Source organism: Brienomyrus brachyistius, unplaced genomic scaffold, assembly GCF_023856365.1.
Source record: "Brienomyrus brachyistius isolate T26 unplaced genomic scaffold, BBRACH_0.4 scaffold32, whole genome shotgun sequence".
Lineage (NCBI taxonomy): Eukaryota > Metazoa > Chordata > Actinopteri > Osteoglossiformes > Mormyridae > Brienomyrus > Brienomyrus brachyistius.
Genome location: NW_026042307.1, coordinates 3,404,761 through 3,430,324, shown reverse-complemented (window position 1 = coordinate 3,430,324; position 25,564 = coordinate 3,404,761). Strand labels below are relative to the sequence as shown.

General features: G+C 44.2%; 2 protein-coding genes across 4 annotated transcripts in view; one reads left to right on the top strand and one right to left on the bottom strand.

Annotated features, from left to right (window-relative positions):
* LOC125721140 (nuclear factor NF-kappa-B p105 subunit-like) overlaps positions 1–23,124 on the top strand; it is a 27,396-nt gene extending 4,272 nt beyond the window's left edge. Inside the window, exons 6-24 of one of the 2 annotated variants that reach the window (XM_048997156.1) lie at positions 3,946–4,094; positions 4,186–4,349; positions 4,518–4,676; positions 6,222–6,326; positions 7,281–7,372; positions 8,452–8,590; positions 13,670–13,813; positions 13,977–14,075; positions 14,315–14,482; positions 14,639–14,774; positions 16,313–16,427; positions 16,561–16,762; positions 16,921–17,090; positions 17,512–17,614; positions 18,522–18,646; positions 18,958–19,024; positions 19,448–19,614; positions 20,600–20,729; positions 21,616–23,124. In XM_048997156.1, the coding sequence (XP_048853113.1) occupies positions 3,946–4,094; positions 4,186–4,349; positions 4,518–4,676; positions 6,222–6,326; positions 7,281–7,372; positions 8,452–8,590; positions 13,670–13,813; positions 13,977–14,075; positions 14,315–14,482; positions 14,639–14,774; positions 16,313–16,427; positions 16,561–16,762; positions 16,921–17,090; positions 17,512–17,614; positions 18,522–18,646; positions 18,958–19,024; positions 19,448–19,614; positions 20,600–20,729; positions 21,616–21,782 (2,601 nt within the window). In that variant the 3' untranslated portion in view covers positions 21,783–23,124. Of the gene's footprint in view, positions 1–3,945; positions 4,095–4,185; positions 4,350–4,517; positions 4,677–6,221; positions 6,327–7,280; positions 7,373–8,451; positions 8,591–13,669; positions 13,814–13,976; positions 14,076–14,314; positions 14,483–14,638; positions 14,775–16,312; positions 16,428–16,560; positions 16,763–16,920; positions 17,091–17,511; positions 17,615–18,515; positions 18,647–18,957; positions 19,025–19,447; positions 19,615–20,599; positions 20,730–21,615 lie in introns of both variants that reach the window. The other variant, XM_048997155.1, reaches the window with a different exon arrangement.
* Positions 22,794–25,564, bottom strand: part of manba (mannosidase, beta A, lysosomal) — a 16,887-nt gene continuing 14,116 nt past the window's right edge. For both annotated transcript variants that reach the window (XM_048997158.1, XM_048997157.1), the window contains exons 14-17: positions 25,343–25,487; positions 24,953–25,095; positions 24,590–24,847; positions 22,794–23,612 (exon numbers count right to left, since the gene is read on the bottom strand). In XM_048997158.1, coding sequence (XP_048853115.1) covers positions 23,388–23,612; positions 24,590–24,847; positions 24,953–25,095; positions 25,343–25,487 — 771 coding nt within the window. In that variant the 3' untranslated portion in view covers positions 22,794–23,387. The remainder of the gene's footprint in view (positions 23,613–24,589; positions 24,848–24,952; positions 25,096–25,342; positions 25,488–25,564) is intronic.

The window sequence follows — 25,564 nt, the reverse complement described above, 5'->3', positions numbered from 1 at the left end:
ACTAGTAACAGTTATACAGACTGTTATATTGCAAAACCTGGATTGCGGGAAATATATCTTACTGTCATGGACTAAACTGGGGGAACTGGTTTGGCTTTATAACTGTACGGTAGGCCACTTTGCATATGATGAAAGGATTTGAATACACGTGTTTGCTTTTTATGCGTAGAGAGTTTTGAGAAAACACTGGAAAACTGACAACTGCCTCTTCAGGTCTTTGCACATGCCTTTGTGTTGTTTTTATACCTGTTTTTAAGATGTCTGACATTGTCACGCTTAAGAATAATGTTGTAAGGATGGGAAAAAGGACAAGATGTATATGTACTAATTAGTAAAGAAGTCTCAGTGATACTGTTACATTTTTTGATTGATATGCAGCTGGGAGAGGAATAATGTTGGCTTTCATGCAACTGGGTGGGTGAAGTTCATGAAGTGATTTAGATGTGGATTAAATAGCCTTTTGAAGTAAAATATGAGAAATTCAACTGGGCATATATTTATATGGTAACTGGAAAATGAAACTTGCCTTTGTCATGTTCAGTGTATGACTTGTTGCAGTTCTAGAAATTTTGTCCATTTATTAGAAATAGGAGTCACGTCATTATTTTGCTTGCTGTTTTGGGAATACCCCATTTTAGTTGTCCGCTTACATTTTATTTTGTTCATCAGCCTGCAAGTTCAGCAGTAGTTGATTTATTTTATACAAACCCCCCCTAATTTTCTCAGAAATCTGATTGTTAATGTGTTAGTGTTATTGTTAATTATGGGCCACAGTCAGGCTTTCATAGACCAACACTTATACAAATTCTTTAACATACAAACTTTTCCAGTAAAAATCGCAGTTGTCTAAAGTTTGAGTAGGGCTAGTTGGATCTAAGCAAATGTAAATGATTTCCAAATGTAAATGACTTTAAAGGTCAAGTAAAAACTCTTGACCCTTGACGGATGCACCATGTGTTGTTCAGCAGTACTGAGAAACCTGTCCTCTAAGCATTAGTTGAAATTTAAAGTTAATTAACAGTCAGATCTGAAGAGAAGGATGCCTGTGAGGGCTCTGAGGGCAGATAAGACGATTATGTGAGCAGGTGACACACCATCTGTGGTCTAGTGACCCACGTCATGTTTACAGAGGAATCGAAGCATTACACACATCTGAATCTGTTCTTCAGAGACTTGCAGTCCAGACAGGTGATGGAATGGTCCTTACGGATGACACTGCAGTTGTGATCCGCTGGGCTGTTTGTAGCAGTTGTTTAAAGCTGACCGTCCAGCTAGGACATTGGGCTGGTCCTCCAATCAGCTGTGAACCACCCAACCTCACCGAGACTGCACGGGTGGTGAATTAGCTGGGGGCAGGGAAGGCCATAGGGATCTGTGGTATCCGGGGTGAACTTCTCCAGGTTGGTGGTCAGGCTGTCCTCCTGGCATTGCAGGCAATCTTTGCTTCCATTTGGGAGTCAGACATCATCCCAATTGACTGGAAAACAGGATTTGTAGTCCCTATCTGTAAAGAGAAGGGTGATTGCCTGGATTGCAGCAACCACAGGGGGATAACACTGCTTTCAGTGCCGGGTAAGATCTTTGCTAGGGTCATCCTTAACAGGATCCATGATCACTTGCTTGCCTGTCAGCGACTGGAGCAGTCTTGTTTTACTTATCTAAGAAGTCTACCATCGACCGTTTCCTTGCACAGAGGGTTCTCATCGAGCGCAAGCTTGATTATATTGGCAGAGGTCCTTTGCAGTCTTTGTCAATTTTCATAAAGCATTTGACTCAGTTGATCGAGTTGCCCTGTGGGACATCCTAAGACTTCGCAGGATCTCCCAGAAGTTGTTGGACGTCATGGCCAGCCTGTACACTGGAACTGTGAGTGCTGTGTAGAGTCGAGTGAGAACCTCAGCATTCTGCCCAGTTGATTCTAGGGTTCACCAAGGGTGTGTTCTTGCTCCTATTCTGTTCAATGCTTGTATGGACTGGGTGTTGGGCAGGGTCGTGGGATCCAGTAGCTGGACATCTGTTGATGAAGAAAGATGTACTGATCTTGACTTTGCTGTGATGGTATGATCTTAGGGGAGTCAATGGAGGCTCTGATCAGGGCTCTCGAGAGACTGAATGAGGAGTCTGAGTGTCTGGGATTGCAAGTGTCCTGGGTAAAGACCAAGGTCCAGGCATTTAATGACTTTTTAGGCACAGCCATCAGTAGTGTGTCTGTCTGTGGGGAGAATGTAAACCGTGTGGAGAGATTTACCTACCTCGGCAGCGACATTCATGTCTCTGGTGACATTTCCTATGAAGTCAGCAGACGGATTGGGAGAGCATGGGGGATCATGAGGTAACTGGAAAGGGGTGTGTGGCACTCCCGATATCTTTGCAAGAGGACGAAGGTCCAAGTCTTTAGAGTCCTGGTGTTCCCTGTCTTGCTGTATGGCTGTGAGACATGGACACTATCCAGTGAGCTGAGATGAAGACTGGACTCCTTCGGTACTGTGTCTCTTTGGAGAATCCTTACTGCTTTACAGGTACATCCTTACAGGTACTGCTGGTTTGACTTTGTGTCGAATGAGTGGTTGCTAGAGGAGTCCTGAATGAGGCACATTACCTGCACTGTGATGGAGCGTTAGTTACGGCATTACAGCCATGTGGCGCATTTTGCTGAGGGCGATCCGGCTCGCAGGATCCCCATTGCTGAGGACCCGAGTGGCTGAAAAAGGCCAAGGGGATGCCCATGTAACACCTGGCTACAGCAGAAGGATGACCATTTCTGGAGTGTGTCTGTCTAGGATCCCAAGGAGTTTCGCTGTGTGGTGCATGCAGCAACGTGCTGCATCAGCGCATGCTCCCCAACCTGACCTGACCCTGACCATTGTTTTAACTTTGAGTTGCAACTATACTCTCTTCAAACCAATCATTTAGAAACAACATTTTCTCTCTTTTGCTCATCACATTCTTTTGTAAATACTTACCTTTGACATTTCACTTTCTTAGAAAGAAAATGAATTGGCCAGTTTTTTCCAATTATAATTCTGCTTTATTTAGTCTTTATTTGATATTGACACAGTATTTGAGAGGGTTGAGATGGAGGTAAGTTTTTGCTGTTCTGCCTTTTGCTAAATGGCGCTTTGGGAATTTCCTCTTGTTACCGCTGCCTCTAACAGGAAGCGGCGAGTGAGACGGATGGTTTGTCGACTCGGGCGCCTCCGGGCTTGACATTTTGTATTTGAGCTGTAACGAAGTCCTGTTCACCATGTCTTATGCATCTTCCAGCAATACTTTTCTGGCTATTGCCAAACAGTGGATATGATCGAAAATCCCAAGGGCCTCAACCAAAAAGTGGAAACCTGTAGTTATAGGATAGCCGTTTCTCTTGTTCTGATTTTAAGCTCTGTTTTTTTATTGCATCAGCAGGTCATGGGCATGTCATTGGTTGGAGCTTCTCTAATCAGACCTCTTCAGCATTGCACTTTAGGAAGTGAGAAGTCATACAGGCTCTGTTCTATTTCATCTACTAAAAAGCACTGCTTTGATCTGTATGCGTACGTGGGGGAAGCTCTTTAGGCCAAGTGGTCATTCACAAGAACATTAAACAGCACCTTACAAAAGGTTTTCATGAAAGAGGAACATAGAGGAACATAAAGGAACCTCAAAGTGCATAGACACTTTTGGTCACCACAGTGACGATTTTGAGGGTCTTGTAAAACAAATATTCAAACTTTTTGTTCAAAAGCTTAGGAAATCAGGTTGTTTTCTAAATTTGCTGTCAATGCTCTCCGGATGTAAAAGTAGGCAGAGCTCTCTGGTTGTTCCTGGAGTTGCTGGGGCATGATGCTGTTCTCCAGGTTTTGGGAGGGGCTTCCATTAAGAGTGGACCCTTATCAGCAGTGAATTGAAGCCATTGAGATGATTGAAAGCCCTGGAAGTCTCCAAGTTTACGTGCCTGTATTTCAGATCTGTAACTACCAGGGGCCGGCCCGAGTGGTGGTGCAGCTGGTGACCTCCTCCTCAGAGCCCCATCTCCATGCCCACAGCTTGGTGGGTAAACAGTGTGAAAAGGGCATCTGCATTGCTGACCTGGCACCCAAGGACTCCAGCATCAGGTGATCTCCGGTCTGTCCCGCTTTCTCTACCTGCGGATTTCTCACCAATCACTGACTGTCCCATATTATTGCCTTGGTAATTGTGCTGCAGTTTCCCTAATCTGGGGATACTCCATGTGACAAAGAAGAATGTGAGCAAAACACTGGAGGAGAGGATGACTGAAGCTTACAGGATGTGCTATAATTATGGAATAGTCATCCACCCCGAGATCGACAACCAACAAGGCGAGGTCCGCGTCCCCAGAGAGCTCACAGGTCTGCCCACTCATGTCCGGTCTTCTGAGTCAGCGTAGTGCTGGGGTGATGCACCTTCAGCCCAAGCTCTGGGTTTTTTCAGGGCACCCTTTTGTTTGTTCCACCTTCTCCTTTGTGTCATCTGGTATGATCCCAAAGCTTAGGGTTGTATATGAATGTCGTTCTCAGATTACCAGCGGCGGCTCATCAGCAATGCAGCTGCATCCCAGGCCAAGGAGATGGACCTGAGCGTTGTGCGTCTCATGTTCACTGCTTTCCTGCCTGACAGCGACGGTGGCTACTCCCGTCGACTGGACCCTGTCATCTCCGACCCTATCTACGACAGCAGTGAGTGTCTCTACCTTCCCATGGCTCATCCCCAAACACAAACACCTGCCATGAGGCACCACAGAGCCAGTCAGCTGTCCCACCATGAGGTTCTCTTTAGACTTCTCTTTAAACCCCAATTCCCCCACGGTGGCTGTCCGGACCTCCGAGCTCCAAGTTTGTGGCAGGAAAGGAACTGTGTTGTGCACTAAGTAAGAAACAGCTATGATTGAGCCTTTGATATGAGATGCAGATAAATAAAACCACCATCAGTCCATGCACTGGCTTCCTTCCACCCTACTATGTTGGCAAACACCTCCACACCAAATTTCCTTTGCCGGGTATTCTTGCTCGAGGCTAAAACTGGGGCTCCACTTTCAGTTTTGTTTCCCTTTCCTCTTGCCCTCTTGCCGGTAGCTTGCCCTCCTTCTCTTTCATCTTTGTGATTGCTCGACTGACCTTTAGACAAATGGTCTTGGTTTATTTATTTAAACTTATTTTTTTACATAAGAACATAAGAACTATACAAACGAGAGGAGGCCATTCGGCCCATCAAGCTCGCTTGGGGAGAACTAAACTAATAGCTCAGAGTCGTTAAAATCTTATCTAGCTCTGATTTAAAGGAACCCAAGGATTCAGCTTGCACCACATTATCAGGAAGGCTATTCCATACTCTGACTACGCGCTGTGTAAAGAAGTGCTTCCTTAAATCCAGCTTGAAATGTTCTCCCGCTAATTTCCACCTATGGCCACGAGTTCGTCTATTTAAACTAATGCTGAAGTAACTATTTGGTTGAACAGCATCCAAACCTGTTAGAATCTTATATACCTGGATCATGTCCCCCCTTTACTAAGCGCTGTGGTGGAATAAATGTGCTTAGATACTGTAGACCAACTAAAGTTGGGAATGGCAAGTCTTGTTTTGGCTTTGTGACACTGTGTTGTTTCTTTAGAAGATGCATTTGTGTTATTTCTGTTATGTGAGCATGCAGTGTTGTGAATTAGTTCTTGCTATATCTATACTGGGAAAAAGGTTTCTGGAACCCTACTTAATATCCATTTGCACTGTTCATGTTGTATTGTGCATTGAAAGAAAATTTCTGGCCTGGGTTGAGGGCTAAAGAAGGTTAAGCTTTGGTTTTGTTAAGTATAGCTGTCGATCATGGTTGCCAACTTTCGTCAGCTGGCTGGAGTGAGACTTTCAATTTGAGACAAGTTAATAGTATATAGGGTTTGCAAACTACCCCTACACTTTTGATGTAGCTAATTTTAGGTTTATAGTGGAATAATATAGATTTGCTGTAAGGTTTCATGCCAGAGTATGAAAGTCTGAAAGCCTGAGTATCATGCGTGATGTGTGAAAGTTGCCGACCCTGCTCTGAATGAACCAGTTAATCTAGATTGTTTTGGTTGTCAGCATGGATTTTAAGCTGCTTAAGATGTTGAGAGGGGTGGACTGGCTCAAGATTTTAGTTGTAACAAGTGTTCAGGGTGGGCTGAAAGATGTGAGGAACGTGGTGGTCTGATGAGAACCTCAAATGTCCCCCTCTCTCTTCCACCTGGCAGAAGCCCCCAACGCCTCCAACCTGAAGATCGTGCGGATGGATCGCACAGCGGGCTGCGTGACGGGAGGCGAGGAGGTCTACCTGCTGTGCGACAAGGTGCAGAAAGGTGCGGGAACTTGCACATACAGTCGGTCCACTACAGTGTGGACCCCCTTTTTTTATAACCCATTGTAAACTGAACAGCCATTTATAACAGCTTATTCTGACTGAGTTTGTGTGCCTTCATCTGCGTTTGTGTCTGCAGAAATTAGATTTTAAGACCAGTTAGTATCTTTTGAAAGTGAATCTGAGTGTTGTGATGCTTCTCTGTGTTATACATTTCCAGGTGATTAGATTTGTATACCTTGGAATTGTACACACCATGGGGATAGAAGATTCCCTTAACAGTGACACGCTGAGAGTATGATGCGATTGGCATGCTCTGTCCCACCCCCTGTAAAAGCCCTTGCCCCGCAGCCCTGGGAATTCCCCTTTGGTTTCATAAAAGTACACAGGAGATGAAACTCAGCACTGCTTTTTCTGCCAAGCGCTCGTGAGTGGGTGTGAATCAAAGAGGAGTTTTATCTTCAGCCGCGGAACTTTCTCCGCGCCAGACGGCATGCCTCTGCAGGATGCTGTGTGACAGGAAATCTCAGACCTCTGTGCAGCCGAGGCTGACCACGCTTTTCCTCTGACCTGTAAGGTGGCGGCTGATTGGAGCCCCAAGACTCCTCTTCTCAAATGAGAAGCGTCGCTGAACAAACACTCTGTGGCCAATCAAAGAGTGAGCCTCCACTTTTGTTGACAGAGGCTCGGAAAATGTTATTAACTTGATGTGAGGTGTTTGGAAAGGCAGTGTCAGTGCTACCAATATTGAAAAGTAGGCTGGAGATCCTGGTTTGGTGATACCATATCGTGGTATGAGATATGGCTTGCAGCAATATCTGCGTTAAATGTAGAAAAACCACAGAAACTAAGCAAACCAATGTTTTTTTTAATTTAGTATTGATATGATGCAAAGGTGCCCCCCCGCCACCCCTGTGAAGTAATGGGTCTTCTCTTCCTCTTTCTTCTCTTACAGATGACATCCAGGTACGCTTCTATGAAGACAGCGATACAGGCAGGGTGTGGGAGGCTTTTGGGGACTTCTCACCCACGGACGTCCACCGGCAGGTTAGTGGTACCAGTCACGAGGTTGTTGTCCTTGGGCAGTCTAACCCATTCTTATGCCTCATTGGTTTAACCCAATCAGAGATTAATGTCACTTGGTGATCAAGCCCCCTGGGTTTCAGTCTCTCCTTTCTTCCATCGCAGCTGTCTTAGATGAATGGGACAAACATTTACTCCCAACACCACATGATTTTCAGATCAGGTCCCTTGTCAACACTGACCGACGGTGATACCTTAGCAAGTTACCCATGTTATTCTTTAGTACAGGGCTGCTCACTCCTGCTACTGGAGAACTACCACTCAGCATAGCTGCCTCTAATACGGAGATGCTACTGAAGGGCGTGATTATCTGCATCTAGTGTGTTAAATTAGGTCTGCACCTAAGCTCTGCAGGGTGATAGATCTCCAGGGGCAGGGTTGGGCTACTATTTAGTGATTTATAGATGTATTGCCTAACTCAAGCATTAAGCAACAGAACAATTGCAGCTTTTTCCATGCTTCAGAGCTTGGAGGTCCCAGAATGCTTAAGAAAAATTGACAAATATTAAAAACAAAGAACATGCATATTCCAGTCCTGCAGAATATTGTGTGGAAATAATTGATATGATTTGGAATAATGAAATGGAATGTCTGATGTGTGATTTCTATACTCTTTTTTATGGTAATCAGCAAGTGGAGTATTATCAAGTGACAAGATTTCGGTCATCTGATCCATCCAAACATTCAATTCAGTGTATTTTTCTACAGTACAATGCAGTTGCCCCAAGGCATTTAACAAGTGTGTGGCAATACATTATTAGTAGCAAAATACTAAATGGTTTAGAAAGGAAAAAGGGGAAAAAAGCTAAACAGTACAGAGAAAAAAAAATAAACATACTGATGTTATCGATCCTTCCACCTTCTGTCTGCTTATCCTGGATGGGGATAAGGGGGGGTTTTGAACTAATTTCAGATCGTGCACACTCATAGCACCATATAAGCCGACCACCTTCTCAGGCATTTGGGTCTTTTGAATTTTCAGCCAGTTTCCAATGCTGTTTGTGAAGTGATGTTTCTTTTGCGAATGTCTGTGCTCGCTCCAGTTCGCCATCGTGTTCAAGACCCCCAAGTACCGCGACCTCAACCTTCAGAAGCCCATCTCAGTGTTCGTGCAGCTCAAGAGGAAGTCTGACAATGAGACGAGTGAGCCGAAGCCCTTCACCTACCACCCGCAGGTCATCGGTAAGCGTTCCTCTTTATTTCGGTGGTACCAATTGGCTCTATCACACTGTCGCATTCCCTCTGTTTTCTACATCTGCTGTGACCCTGAACTGCATAAGCAGCTCTGAGACCTCGTTTCCACCAACACGAAGCTGGTGCTGGTGATGGTGCTAGGCTGGTTCAGGCTTGGTGCCTTTTGAGAACCAGCCTGCGTTTCCACCAATATCAAAAAAGAACGGAACAGAAATGTTACGTAGGCGAGAGAGAAAGTAAAGGTTAATTGGTATTTTGTTTTTTGGATTTATTTTGCCAAACAAAAAAAAAAAAGTTTTCAGAGTATGACTCGATACACCCTGTCTCTGTAGGCTGTAGCCACTTTTTTCACCTTAAAGGCTCCCCGTTTGTATGTGTGAGTTTATTCTTTATTCTCGCTTGTTGTTTTACTGCTGTCCTTTTAAGGATCGCACAATAAAAGAGTTTGCTAAAAACTAAACTTTGTAGTCCGCCTCACGATCTCTTTGCGACTCGAACACCACAATATTTTATTTAATCAACCTGTGACATATTTATACTTTAAATCTGGCCAGCAGATCGATCCTTCATTTTTTACAGAATAAAAAAACATCATTTTTGTGTTTTGGTGCAAGTTAATATTTTACGTAAAATATCTTGTTTTTAGCAAATACAGTCCATACCGTTTTAAGCTATTTTACAACATTTAAGCTATTTTTTTGTCTTCGTAATGGCCTCCCCCCCCGTCTGTGTGTGTCACTTCATTCTCACTTGCTGTATTACTGCTGTCCTTGTAAGGATCGCGCAGTAATGCTGAAAACTGCTAAAAAACGGAACATTGCTACCCACCTCATGATCTCTTCGCCACTGAAACACCACGATAGTTTATTTGACCTGTGACATATTTGTACTTATTAAATCTGGCCAGCACATCAATCTTTCATTTTTCGATGTAACCTTATTCCTCTAACAAGCTGGCAAGTTGTTTCACTGCCAGCACCAGTGTTCTTAGATTAACTATATCGGTTATTAGGGATGTAATGATATATTCAACTCACGATTCGATACGATTCACAATTCGATACGAGTTCACGATACGATTCTCTCACGATTTTTTAACAGAATGAGCTGCAGACAAATTTATTTAAAAATATTCTTTTATATTTCTAAACTGTTTAAAAAAAATCCCAAATCAAAATAAAAAAAAGAAAATCTTCAAATAAACGGTAACGCTTTACATTAACTGCACCTTCATAATGCCTTTATATTGCATTCCTAAAACATTCAGTACACCTTCATAATGCATGTGCACCTTTACATCCTAACATCCTTTAACAGCTATAATATACATTAATAAACATTATATAATAACAAACATTATAATTGTATAAACATGTAATGTTTGTTATTAATGTATATTAAAGGATGTTAGGATTTTAAAGTGTACTTGTATGCTGAATGTTCTATGAATACATTATGAAGGTGCACTGAACATAAAGTGTTAACAAATAAACTAAGGCTTGCATGTGCAGCTTTTTAGCATGGTTTGCCCTTTTAATAATCTTCACTCTGGCGGTGGTGAATTGAGCTCACTGTGGTGCCGGTGGACATACTGAAGCATGTTCGTTGTGCTATTTGTGTATGTTATCAGTCTTTTACAATGTTTGCACGTAGTTTTTGTGTTGTCTGCTTTTCTCGCCGTTTTCGTTTGTGATTACTGGAAAGCTAAAATGCTGCCATACCGACAATTTAAAATCGGGGGGTGTGTCCTCAATTTCAAATTCCCTCACCATCTCAATTGTGTTCAGTCAAAACCAAAAACTGACGTTGACGTGAATATGCAGTGACATCTGACGTTGAGCTGACATCGTGAAATCAAATGTAATATTACACCAGTTTTTCTGTTAAAGTACCGTGAAGTACTCCTAAAGCAGCGATTCATTTTCCACATCAGCCGGTTTAAATCGTCATACATTTACATCAATTTTTAACTGATTCGCGATTCATCCTTACATGCCTATCGGTTATAGACTGAATTTTCCGGGTATGCAGACAGTTTGGATGCCGTAGCCCATCCCACTTTCACTGACATTACAGTGCAAAATTCTGAGCCCAGCTTTTCTGTGGTGCCGTGCTGGAGCCGTTCTTTATGGCCCAGTGCCATTTTTTGCTGTGGAAACGCATGGGGAAATAGTCTCTGATTGGGGGAAAAAGTCCAGCACGGGCACTGCATTGGTGGAAATGAGGCTTTGGATAACAGGGTGGGTGGGGCAGTGCCAAGACTAGGGTAGGTGTCACCTAGTGCAGCAACTCGTGGTATCAACTCCCCCTAGTCTACATCCTCCTGTACCAAACCATGCAGAATCCTTTTTTTTTTTTGTACTAATGTTGTACTAATGTTTGTACTAATGTAAATCATACATAGCAGTGAATGTAATGGCAATAGTAGTAACATAAACAGCTAACAAGATTAAAATTATGCAGTTTACATCTTTAAATTACAATACCATATGCACAGCCTAAATCTCTAAATATATATGCGTTTCATGTGCTTAAAATGAAACATTATACAAAATTATGTTCATTTAAATGTTCAACTGTTACATTACATACATTAATGGATTAGGTTAGGTCAATAACGGCTCAAATAATGTAGAGGTTGAAGATAAATACATATTCATAAATGATATAATACTATAAAACTGTCACTGAAATAAAGGTAGCTGATCATGAGAAAGACCTTGGTGTGTATGTTGATGCTTCCATGTCCCATTCTCGCCAGTGTGGGGAAGCAATAAAAAAGGCCAATAGGATGTTGGGGTACATCTCCAGGTGTGTGGAGTTTAAGTCAAGGGAGGTAATGCTAAGATTATACAATTCCTTGGTGAGACCTCACCTAGAATATTGTGTGCAGGTTTGGTCACCATATCTTAAAAAGGACATTGTGGCCTTAGAAAAGGTGCAGCGTAGGGCCACAAAAATGATTCCTGGTCTTAGAGGAATGTCATACGAGGAACGGTTACTTGAGCTAAATCTGTTCAGTCTCAAGCAAAGGAGATTGAGGGGGGACATGATCCAGGTATATAAGATTCTAACAGGTTTGGATGCTGTTCAACCAAATAGTTACTTCAGCATTAGTTTAAATACACGAACTCGTGGCCATAGGTGGAAATTAGCGGGAGAACATTTCAAGCTGGATTTAAGGAAGCACTTCTTTACGCAGCGTGTAGTCAGAGTATGGAATAGCCTTCCTGATAATGTAGTGCAAGCTGAATCCTTGGGTTCCTTTAAATCAGAGCTAGATAAGATTTTAACGACTCTGAGCTATTAGTTTAGTTCTCCCCAAGCGAGCTTGATGGGCCGAATGGCCTCCTCTCGTTTGTATAGTTCTTATGTTCTTATGTTCTTAAAACAAACAGAAACAAATACACAAGTATTTCAGCATTTACCGAACATCTTGACTATATCAGAAGTTTGCTTTCCTGGCCTTCAAACTTCTGAATCACTTCATCAAAATCAATGTCTTTTGCCAGCTCACTATCCCCACTTCACATTTTAAACTGTCAATTTTTCTATTTAGTAATCAGTGTTAAATAACCAGTAGTTGTTATCCATTTGAAATCATCAATTTTTAATCACAGCTTCAGTGTCGGCACTAGAACAAATCTGATGGACAAAGGATTTTCATGGAAGGGTATGCGAGTCACCACGCATTTAGGGCTGGGCGAAATACACCAAAACCATGCTTTGCTGTATTTTTGTGACACTCGTGCAAATGTTACGAGGCTTCAGTGGTTCGTCGGCTGAAGGTACAGTACAGCACCATATGTAGTTACTTTTAGTGTATAATTATTATTATGGACTGAATTATTAGTTTTCCAACTTGCCTACAAATTCAACTTAAACACAGACTTGTTGTCCTTCCCTGTTTGTAAGTGTACAGCTATTCAGTAGACATTTTCATTATTGCAAATAGCAGTTTTAAAATCGGTTTATGACATTGCTCTTGAAACAGACGGTGAATGTTTATGAACAAAAACACTAAAATCTAAAACCTGTTTGGCAAATGGCTCTAAAAACATAAACCTGACAGCCATTGAAAGTGCATTTAATAACTGAAAACACATTTTAAGTTATTACTCTTTAACAAAATAAAACAAATATTGCAAATTGTGATTTTATTTTTTTTTGTTGTTTTCCTGTGAGCCTGTTTTCAATGTTTTAAAATAAAATGACCCAAGTAACAATGATTCCTCACCCTTTGCCTTCATCAGCTTCCCTGTGTGATACTAACCGAATTGATTTGATTTTCCCTATGTATTCTGGGAGTCTGCCACATCATGACTGAAACTCTTGTGTTGTTTGCACTATTCATTTCTTTAATCTTTATAACCCTAATTTTAACACACAGTAAAAGTATATCAATAAACCATCATCCTGTATCTATAAAATGTATTGATGTACTGTAAGATGTATCGCTCAGCCCAAGGCGAGGGAAACAGTTATCTGCATGGAATCTGTGTCATCTAGTTACAACCTATTCACATGTCTAAATATAAGACTTCTTAGATTATATGAATACTAAATTTACAAAATAGTTTTGTAAAATCTGTCTACATTGAATTACAACATTATTAGTAATTGGAAAAAGTGGGGAAGTTTGCCAGTTCAGGTATCAGTTTTTAAATACACAATCATTTTGGTGTCACCCCCCCCCCCCCCCCAGGTGTAACTTGGTGCAGTCCAAGGTCAATAAGCACAGACCATGAGGCTATTTCAGGACACTCACTCACATGCACATGTAACCACACACACACTCACTGAGTCTGTATGTGATTCGAACTCACGAACCTGAAGGTGCGAAACCAGAAAGGTTTTTAAATTGATGCATCTTTTTTTTTCTTTTCTTTTTTTTCTACAACATTACTAAGAATCACAGTGGTTGCTATGGTTTTTAGATAACAGATAAACATTTGATGCTTGTTGGTGCTGTGCCTTCATAAATGTCATTCTCCATCCACTCCACTCACTACCATCCACTCTCTCTGCATAAAACTCGCTGACTGCTCTTCTTGTCCATGTGTGCAGACAAAGAGGAGGTGCAACGGAAGAGGCAGAAAACACTGCCCAACTTCCAGGACTATGGACCCCCAGGCCCAGGTGGAAGCGGGGGCATGTATAGAGGTGGAGGGGGCGGCCCGGCCACCGGAGGGGGCCCTGGCACAGGTGGTGGTATGTATATATTGAGGGGGTACTAGCGAATGCCATTTGGGAGTTACTTAATTGATCTCCTAGTAGAAATTTAATATAAAGCAACATTTAAAGATAGGGGTCAGCCTTGAATCTCAGGGGATCAACCTGATAAGGAAGTGTCACACTTGCCCTTGTCTTGCAGGCCACTCCTATTTCCCAGGCTATGGCACGTATGGGGGCAGTGCCTATGGGGGTGGATACTCCTTCCCACATGGAAGCGGAGGGACGGGGATGAAGCACAGTGAGTCCCCTACTAGTGGATGGAAGAAATGCGGGCGAGGGAGGGTGACTTCTCTAGGACTCCCTGGGAGGATGTTGGGTCCCTTAAAAAATCTTTTGCTTTGTCAGATCTGTAACCTGGACTAAAACACCATTAAGTTATATTTCGTGTGCCTGTAACAGGGGGTTGTGTACTATTGGTCAGAAGATACAGGGAGACACACCTATTCCCGGTGTGTTGACTCTCACCTCCTGTGCCAGCCTCTCAGGTACCCAGTGACTGTGACTACCAGGATGAGGACAGTGATGGTGATGACGACCCTGCAGCCGGAGGAGAGGTGTGCCTGCGTGGGGCAGCTGAGGGCGAAACACTCGAGGCATCGTCCCCTGATCTGGGTCCATGTAATGCCTCACAAGAGAACGTGGGTGGTGAGTGCTGGCCTGTTAAGAGAAATCGACAGAAAACATCCAGTTACCATAGTATTGCTTGCAGTATTTCTCAGTAAAAACAGTATCCCTTAGCTGAGGTCAGGTGGTAAGCTACGTGGCACTATTGGGACCACATTAACATTGGTATCTCCCCAGGAGTGGAAGACCAGCTGGTGGCACTAGCGCAGAGGCAGGCTGAAGCCCTATTCCAGTATGCTGCCAGCGGTGATGTCCGCATGCTACTGGCCTTACAGCGCCCCCTGATGACCACCCAAGATGAGAACGGGGACACGTAAGCCACTCGGCATACTCACGCTTGTTCTCAGAGGGAATCTATTTATATTGTTATAATGGCTCATTGATCTAGGGGCATGATTCTCACTTTGTATACAAGAGCCAATAGCTCAGTTGATTAGTAAAGGATTAATTATTGGACAGGGGCGATATGTCAGCACAAAGGATGCTGTTCCTTTGATCGGAAGGTTGCTGGTTCGAATCCCAGGGTCAGCAGAGTGATTTTACCAGTGGACCATTGAGTGAGATGCTTAACCCCCAATTTCTCCAGAGACCCTGCTTTCTCAATAGTGTGTCACTTTTGCCTCACATTGGTAATAAAAGGGATTATACTAATGGGAGAAATAAGGATTTAAAATGCTTGGTGTGCAGGATTACCATACTGGCCTCAATGTGAAACAAAAGTACAACCACTGAAGAATGACCTTGATTCTTAAAAAAAGAGGTTCAATGAAGACTACTCCATTAGCGGCTAACATTAGTCCCACCCATGTTAAGAACATAAGAACATAAAAACTATACAAATGAGAGGAGGCCATTCGGCCCATCAAGCTCGCTTGGGGAGAACTTAACTAATAGCTCAGAGTTGTTAAAATCTTATCTAGCTCTGATTTAAAGGAACCCAAGGATTCAGCTTGCACTACGTTATCAGGAAGACTATTCCATACTCTGACTATGCGCTGTGTGAAGAAGTGCTTCCTTAAATCCAGCTTGAAATGTTCTCCCACTAATTTCCACCTATGGCCACGAGTTCGTGTATTTGAACTAATGCTGAAGTAACTATTTGGTTGAACAGCATCCAAACCTGTTAGAATCTTATATACCTGGATCATGTCCCCCCTCAGTCTCCTTTGCTTGAGACTGAACAGATTTAGCTCAAGTAACCGTTCCTCGTATGACATTCCTCTAAGACCAGGAATCATTTTTGTGGCCCTACGCTGCACATTTTCTAAGGCCACAATGTCCTTTTTAAGATATGGTGACCAAACCTGCACACAATATTCTAGGTGAGGTCTCACCAAGGAATTGTATAATCTTAGCATTACCTCCCTTGACAAATACTCCACACACCTGGAGATATACCCCAACATCCTATTGGCCTTTTTTATTGCTTCCCCACACTGGCGAGAATGGGACATAGAAGCATCAACATACACACCAAGGTCTTTTTCATGATCAGCTACCTTTATTTCAGTGGGACCCATAAAATACTTGTACTTTATATTTCTGCTCCCTACATGGAGTACCTTACATTTGTCTACATTAAATTTCATCTGCCAGGTATCGGCCCAGTGACTAATTAAATCAAGATCCCGCTGTAGCTGCTGAGCCGCTAATTCAGTATCTGCTACACCACCCACCTTGGTGTCATCAGCAAATTTCACCAGTTTACTGTATATATTGGTATCTATATTATTTATGTAAATTAGAAACAATAGTGGTCTTCTGGAGTAATAGGGAGTCTGTGAAGTGAATGAATGTGATCATAAAGTTATAGTCATTGGTCTAGTAGTGAAGGGCTTCTCCCACTGGCAGAGGCCTGCACTTGGGTGTGATCCACAGTCGGACGCGAGCAGTGTGCAGCTTGGCTCAAGTAATTTCTACACTACCCGGGGAGGATGTGATCAACATGAGGAACGACCTATACCAGGTACTACATGCTTTCAGCGTTGGTGGGCAGAGGTTGTGGGGTCATATCCCACAAAGAGCAGCAGTGTAGATCCCTTGGGTCTCTATCTCCTTTCTCTCAGTACAGCGTTAGTCATTTGATGTATGTCTTTCAGACTCCCCTTCACTTGGCTGTCATTACCCAGCAAGAGGAGGCAGTGGAGGCTTTGCTGGAGGCTGGGGCAGATGCCAGCCTCACAGACCGCCATGGAAACACGGCCTTGCACCTGGCCACCCAGCAAGGTGACGGGAAGATCCTAGGGCTGCTCCTGCAGCACCCAGACTCGGCGAAGTTTGTCAATCAGCCCAACACTGCAGGTATGCACGGGGCGTGGCCTACACACGGGGCGTGGCCTACACACGGGGCGTGGCCTACACACGGGGCGTGGCCTACACACGGGGCGTGGCCTACACACGGGGCGTGGCCTACACACAACACTCTGAACCTTCCACCTAATTCCATGGTGTCTCCTCAGGGCTGTGTGCCATCCATCTGGCAGTGTTAACGAACAGCCTGGCATCCCTGCGCCACCTGCTGGAGAGCAAGGCATCAGCTGACACACAGGAGCTAAGCAGTGGCCGCAGTGCACTGCACCTGACCGCTGAGCTGGACAATGTCTCGCTGGCTGGTTGCCTACTGCTAGAGGTAACCAAGGCTGCGTTACAGGGCGGTGGGATGGAAGGGGTTGGCTATGTGGACGAGACAGGTGGACAGTTCCCCTTAGGGCGGTGTTACTCAACCCAGTCCTCAGAAATGCAGTGATGCCCCACATTTTTGCTTCCTCCCAGCTCCCAGCACACCTGTACCAGGTATTCGGTATTCTTGATTGGTTAAGGGCTGGCAAGGATCAAAAATCTGGGTCATCTAGGGGTCCCTGAGGACTGGATTGAGAAACACTGGAGATGCTGTATAATAGAGGTTGAACTAGTTTGCAAAACATCCTTCACTTGGGGAGCCTCAATAAATGGATTAAAGTTTTTTTTTTTTTAGTCACTTTGGGCGATAAAACACCAGTAAAATGTCATGGTGAAAGTAACCTCATAATTTCCGTGTGCCCCATCTACAGGGGAATGCACATGTGGACTCGTGCACCTACAATGGCTCCACCCCCCTCCACATTGCTGCTGGGCGTGGCTCAGTCAAGCTGACTGCTCTCCTCATGGCTGCGGGTGAGTGCAGGGAGGTTGGCATTGTCATTCCCAATGGGTCATCCATCCATTTTCCAAACTGAGGGGTCCGGAGCCTGTCCCGGAAGCTATGGGCACGAGGCAGGGAACAACCCAGGATGGGGGGCCAGCCCATCGCAGGCCACACTCACACACTCCAATTAGCCTTAGCATGTCTTTGGACTGTGGGGGGGAAACCGGAAACCCCAGGACGACATGGGGAGAACATTCAAGCTCCACACACATGTAACCCAGGCGGAGACTCGAACCCGGGTCCCAGAGGTGTGACGCAACAGTGCTAACCACGGTCATACGGTCATAATTCCAATTCATCCTGGTGTATCTTCATTGGAGACTCTTAGTAAATGTGGTCACAGTCCTGGCAGTATTTTTCTGCCCATTTAATAGCAGTCTTATTAGGTTCTTCTTCTCACTAGGAAGTTGTTGTCAAGCTCCTGCTTCAGTATTGCTTACACTTGTACGCTTGTACACTGGAAGCTCAGCCTAGCTACACTTATGCCCAGTTGACTCCATAATAGCTGTTTGTTTATAATGTACAAGTGAGGCAAATAGCACATCACTTTGAACCAAAGGGTCTGCTAAACGAAATAAATATAAAAGTATTTCACCATTTCACTTTAAAAAGGCTTTATTTAAACAGACTGAATAGCCATGCTCTGGGTGAGACCTGCTCATTCATGCCACTGGTGGATATGAGCTTATTGGCTATTCTGTCACTCTCTCAAATGTTGCACACAATCATGAGTAGTTCAACCTGCTTATGTCACTGGTTCCACCCCAAAACCTCCTAGAACCGCATCTCTCTCCCTTCTCTGATATACATGAAGGCCATGTTGACCAAAGTAGCGCTGGCTGAGGTAACCTGCCGCCTTTTGCCGTCTAGGAGCAGACCCTCACAGGCAGAACTACGAGCCCCTGTACGACAGTGAGGACGAGCAGAGCCCCGGCAAGGAGGATGAAGATGATGGTTACGTCCCAGGGACAAGCCCATTTGACGTCGCGGCCAGCGCTGAGGTCAGTGCCCCCAGGGTGTTATGACTCTGATGGCAGCCTTTTTTCCTCACACATTTTACTGTATTGTCCTTCTTTAAACTGCCTTAGGTGGAGTTACCACCAGATTTTTCATCAAAAGACAATCTTAAGTATCTTATTTAGATTTATTTTTACTGATTGTAGTGTTTTTACCTTTTTGGTCCTTTATTCTAATACCCATGTACATTTGTTATGAATATAGCTGGAGTTACCAGCACGGCATTAAGAATCAACATAATCAGTCAATCCTCACATATCTTGTCCCAGTAGCATCCGGTACCTCTTCCCCACAGGTATATGACATCCTGAACGGCAAGCAGTACCAACCAATCAGCATCCCGGATGCTGTGCCCCTACAAGGTAAGCCTAGGGTTACAACACAAATGAGGGGCCCTGAGCTGCTTCAGGAAATATGGAATGGTTAAACTTATAAATCTGGACAATCAATTCACCAGTACCCTGCTCAGCAAGTTTTACCACCAACACCTTTAACATGCTGATCAGTGAATTTAATTCCCCCTCGTTTCTCTTTTGGCACAAAAAGTAGCAGAAGTGGCTGGTGTGGGGAGCCTCCTAGCCATGACAGCCAAGGGCCCCTCGAAGTTAACCTGGCCCTGATTGGCTGTGGTGCTAAAGCAAATTGCTGGTGATCTCCACCATTCCTGTGGTTCTGCTGGCCATTATATTGATCATAATAAGCCATTTCTGTATAGCATTGCAGCATGTGTGGTTTGAAGGTGTGGGGGTGGAGCTCGGTCTAATGCTTAAAACTGTGTCCTAAAGGGGACCTGAAGAGGCTGAATGATGACACCAAGCAGGCACTGTGTCGTGCCCTGGAGCAGCCCACGCAGACCTGGGAGAGCCTGGCCCAAGCCCTGGGTCTGGGAGTGCTCAACACTGCCTTCCGCTTGAGTCCCTCCCCCGCACGCACGCTACTGGACAGCTATGAGGTATGCAGTGCTCTCATTGCTATGCTCTGCTTGAATCTTTTTCTGTGGTCACCCAAGTTAAATTTCCAGTTATAGGTTTGTGTTCACATTTGGAACCAGAACCAAGTCCATCACATATACATTACTGTATGTACAACGTACTACAACTTACATATGAATCATCATGTGCTGACAGCTGCCCACTCTCCTGCACCAGTTACACTAATAAGCATTCTTCTACGTCCACTTTTACGCGGCTCTCGATCAGTGTATACATCATTGACTGTGAACCTCAGATGTAAATGCGATCAAACGTTACTCAATCAGGCTTGACATAAGACTGCATTTACCTTCTTAACCACCTCTTTTATGTGACTTCTCTGTCCATAAAGTGGTGGTGTTTGTGTCACTCACTCGTTCTCTGAAAATGACTCTTCCAGGTAGCTATATGAATATAAAAGTCCTCATATTTGGTGATTTGTGTGCCCATCAAAATGGAAATTGTGATTCTGTTTATAGGAAAATACAGCATTTTATTCTCCACCTGAATCAGGCTTTTTGAGTTGTAAATGTATACTGTTGAAACTTGTCATTGGGGTATAGGGCTTGTCTTCATAGAAATCAATCATCTTTCACAGATTTTGGCGCTCGTATCTGCTGTGATGGTTGTATGAGGTATTCACACACAGAGTAATAACCACTTTTATGTTCTTGTATTGAAGCCTGAAGTTGCTGGAGAGTAAAATTCCCAGCCTTTTGATCGTCTGACTTCTTGACTTTTAAGCATCTTTCTGGCCTGAATACATTAATTAATATGTCATGTCAGAAAATGGCTTTCTCTCCTCATTATCCACCTGCCCAAAAACAAAGTGAATCCTTTTGGAGGTACAGCCAGGGAGGTTTCTTTGTACCTGTCCCAGTACCCGGCCTCAGTCACGTGTCCCTGGGATATTTGTGAATGTGTACCAGACTGGTGAATGCTTACCCTCAGTGTATCTGCTAACAGGTGTCCGGTGGTACAGTGAAGGAGTTAGCAGGAGCCCTGAGACAGGTGGACAGCAGCAGTGCTCTGGACATCCTACAGAGGGCGCTATGTGAAGACACGTCGTACTCGGACTTGCAGGAGCAGACCTCAGGTAAAGCCACGTTGTGAGCCCTGACTGTTTGTCTTTCAGAATGGTTGAGCTTTTGGCTTGCCTGTCTCATTCCCCCAGTGAAAATCAAATTCCCCCACCCACATGCCAAAATGTGTGCAGTAACTCCACATGACTGATGAAAAAATGGTCCGTTGTAATGTTAAAAGGTAATGACATTACAGCACTTTCCTCAGAAATGAACGTAAGCATCATGTGGCTCCTTCCGTCTTGAACAATGAAGGTAGTATTCCTTGTCCAGTCAAGCAGCAGTTTTGGGTTTTCCTGGAGTTTTAGTGGCAGGAAAGTATCCGTCAGTGTGGCTTTTTTTTTTTTTTTAAACTCTTAAGGTCAAATACTTTGCAGGGTCTTGATAAGCAAAGCAGGGAATTCCCAGGGAAAAGGGTCAGAAACTGCGAGCTGACAGACATGAGCGCCAGTCAAATTCCCCTCAGAAAGTGGCCACTTCTGCTTTTAAATCCGTACAGCGAAAGGTTAGTGGAGGGTGTGCCGTTCCATCTCTGCCCTCCCCAAAACGTTGTAGGGCTCAGCGCCATTTCCGGTTCTCCAAAGTGGAACAGAGAGCAAGTGAGAGTGCTTCACTCGTAACGTCTGACATTAAGAGGTTTCGTTACGTTACCTAATACAAAGGGTGGTTTCGTTACGTAACCAGATACTTGGTCATCACAACTGGAAAACCACGATGGGGGAGGGCAGCTTCTAAAGCTTTCTATTTTCTTTACTGTTACACAAAGACTATCTGTGGAGAATGCAGATTTTTTTTTCCTCTTGAACTCCTTTACGGTCCCTGTGGTTGCCTGGGGAACCCATGTTAGTTGCCCAGTGACAGTCAGTTCCTATGATAAACCATGTCACCCCACCCCTGCAGGGTCGCCCCAGTGTGTGCTCGGCGGGCCAGAGGAGAGCACTACGTGCGACAGCGGGGTGGAGACATCTTTCATGAAGTCAAGTCTCAGCCTGGTGGGCTCGCTGTGTGGCCCTCCCAGCTGCTCTGACGACCCTGCCCATTGGTGCGTCACACAGGTTGAACTGTAATCACTCCAAGCCCTGCAACCCAATTGCCACGCCCCCCCCACCCCGGTCTCCTCGGCCTATCAGGGATCCCCGTGGTGCCACAGTATTCAGTGTCACAGATAGGTCTCCCTTAGGCCAAAGAAACATGCGGATGTTATTTCACACACTTTGAGTTATATTTCTCCTAGAAGTGGCGGTCATTACTAACGTTTACTAAGTCGGCTGCAATATTGACACGTAAGCAGAAGTGGAAAAGAAATTCTGGTGTCAAACTTAGCTGAGAGAGACATGGGGACATACACCAGTCCCACACCGATAGACTTACTCCACAGAAAGTTGTCATATGTTGCGTGTGTATCCATTCCTTCATGTTTAGTCAGGTACCTGACATTTAGGCCCCTGGAATAAAAGGATAGAATGGTTTCTTTTAAAGCTACTCTGTCTCAGCCATGTTTTGTGTAAAACTCCAAAGAGGCTCAGAGACTGCTCTCAGGTTAGAGTAAATTGCTCCCCACCTTGGGATTGTGATATTTTATGTTCAATATAATAGTGTGGGGTGAGGCTCAGCTATGAAGCAATGATGGACCCGGTCACCAATCTTGGTTGGTCATGAAAGACAAGGAGTCTTCCCCCCATGCCAGAGTGCCACACCTCAAATGTCAATCCTTTTAAATGTCACTTTTTCCTAATGAAACAGGCCTACTGCTGATTAAAGTCAGAAGGCCATGAACTCCTAGTTCACCAAGTGAATGTTCGCTACTATTATCCATTTTGTGCTTGTAATTGTGTGTCCCCTGGAGTCTTGTCAGTCCATTGTGAATCTTTGTTTTTCTTCATGTAAAATTGCCTTTGTGTTCCTGTAGTTGCAACTGACTTTTAAAAGTAGTGTGGTGTTTAAAGATAAGGTACATTTACTTAAGCTACATATCCAGACTTAAATGCTTTCCACTTTGGAAATATGCAAATGACTATGTAAATTAAGATGGCTGTACACTTGTCTCTGAGGAAACAAAGCACCGCAGTACAACTAAATGTTGATGCATATTTATTGCAAAGTACTCTGTGTTGAACAGAGGTTTTTCCAGAATAAAAAAACATCAGCACCTCTGCTAAAGGGATACTGTCCTTTTAAAATTAAAAAAAAAAAAAACTCATGCATGTCTGGAATGTTACCTAATTACATCAAGCACTTATGTTCCCTGTATTAAGAAAAAAATTTGATGTGCCCTGCACTAACAGCCAAAGGTTATGTACCAAATTCATTTTGTTCTATATAAACTCGACTGCCTAAAAAAGCTACTTTATTTTGTTTGCTTTTATTTGGCATGACTGTAATACTTTTATAATAAAATTTTGTAAAGTGCTTTGGACATTCATTATATTTTCCATTCATTCTCTACACCAGGCACATTGTAAAATTGCTGCAGAATAAGTATCACAAAATACATGGGGATGCTTGTGTACATTTTTTTCCCAGTTGCTTTTCACAAGGGAACATTTGATTTAATTCCATGGACATTCATTTGGTTTAAGGATTCCCGATAAGACCAAGAAGGAAGTTAAATTTAAATGGATTCATTTCAAAAGAAAATTGGCAAGATAATCATGGAGTACCACTGGTGGAGGTCAGTACACACCCCTCAGGGAGGAGATCGTCAGGACCTGGGAAAGCTTGGCAGCACTTGTGGGAGCCCAGGGGTAGAACTGCACCGACCGGCTCTTGGTGACCATTAAGAAACCATTCGAGTCAAACCGACCGGGAATGTCACCCACATCCAGCCACAAGAACGGGGTAATGGCCGAGGTCTGGATGATAACCGTGAAGGTGTTCCCATCTTGCTGGACCTTTGTCTGGCAGGGAGCAGAGAAAGACACCCATTTCATTAGGAGAAATGGCTTGAATTTCCTGTAAATGAGACTTAAGGGAATCAGCCGTTGAATGTCGTAAAACAGTAATGCATGGAATTCTTAACAAAAACCAAAGATTCACATTGCTGTGAGTTTCTATTTTCACTTTTACATACTTTAAATAGATCTTACTAATACAACGGTAGTGCTATTAAATCCATGAAATGATGGTAGCCAGTTCCCCATACATTCTCTCTTCCAGGAAATTCTTTAAATAATAATGTGAACTCCTGACAGCTAATTGCTGTGAGTTCTTCTTGCCATGTGAATTTCCTACAGATACCCAGTTTTTACCTGTATACCTCACTGTGACTCGCCATTAGTGTGTGCTGGTGACAGCTAGTGTGAGTGTCCTTCAATGAACCAACAACTCATTTGTGGTGGACTCAGCATTAGGCTTTGGGGTAGCATTGGTATCACTATAGCCTTAAATAACTACTTATTGAAAGTTGATTAAAACTTACAAAAAAAACATCAATTATGGGGGAAGGCTGTAGTTGAGGGGCGGCATGGTGGTGCAGTGGTTAGCATTGTTGCCTCACACCTCTGCGGCCCGGGTTCGAGTCTCTACCTGGGTCACATGTGTGCGGAGTTTGCATGTTCTCCCTATGTCGTCGTGGGGTTTCCTCCGGGTACTCCGGTTTCCCCCCACAGTCCAAAAACATGCTGAGGCTAATTGGAGTTGCTAAATTGCCCATAGGTGTGCATGTGTGAGTGAATGGTGTGTGAGTGTGCCCTGCGATGGGCTGGCCCCCCATCCTGGGTTATTCCCTGCCTCGTGCCCATTGCTTCCGGGATAGGCTCCAGACCCCCTGCAACCCAGTAGGATAAGCAGTTTGGAAAATGGATGGATGGATGGCTGTTGTTGAAGAGCAGAGGAAGAGGACTGGCAGGAAATGGCAGTACAGAGGGACACTCACTGTGATGTCAGGCTTCTGCAGCCCCTGGGCCTCCTTGGGGGAGCTGAGAAAAAGGTGGTTCATGGGGCCAAGCTGGCGCCCAGCCTCCTCAAGATGGAAAGTCAGCAGGCAGGTTTGCACGGTGCAATTTGCACAGTTTGCTAACAGCTCCTTAAGTGGCGTTTTGTACAGGGGCAGAGCTGTTCCTCCGCTCACTGGCAATGCCCCAGAGGTCACAGTGCACACCGGCTCCATGCTGCTCCACTGGTACACTGTGATCTGACAGAGACCATTTAGTTAACACCATTATGTTTTCTATGAATATACATGGTACCCTCCATTACTTTTACATGCAAGTGCTCTACATCTACCCCAACGACCTACCACCACGCTAAGAGTTTTGTTAATGTTCAGGTCCGACACGGCATAGATCAGCAGATTGCCCTGGTCTTGGAAGCCCACCGGCAGCACAGGAGCAAAGAAATCTTTGGCAAAGTAGTGCAGCATCTTCCACTTCCCCCCAAACTCTGAGGAAACAAAGAGTCATGTTCCACTGAAGTGCACAAACCTCTGATGTAACGTCACCATCTGTTCTGAAACCATCTGCGACCAAACTGGAGAATTCCATATTCAGTGTGAAAATGCTGCCATCTGCTGGCCAGTCTTTATAAGGTACCACTCCAGATTTACCAAAGTGCTGTTCTTTTTCTCAGACGTGTTAAAATGTATGCATTTTTATAACTGGTAACAGGTGCACTGGGTGAAGTCACTAACCAATGGAGGCCCAGGAGGGGCCTTGCCAAATGTCATTGAGTTGCCAGTAGAGGGCGCCCATCGTTTGGCCCTGGCCTTCGATGATCTCACTTCGACTCCGGCGGTAGAACTCTGTCTGAGCTTTCACACACTGCGCCTGCATCACCTGTAAACAAACATGGGGAGACACACTGTCCTGTGACTCTAGACATCCCAACATACAGCTGGACGTCCTTAAAGCCA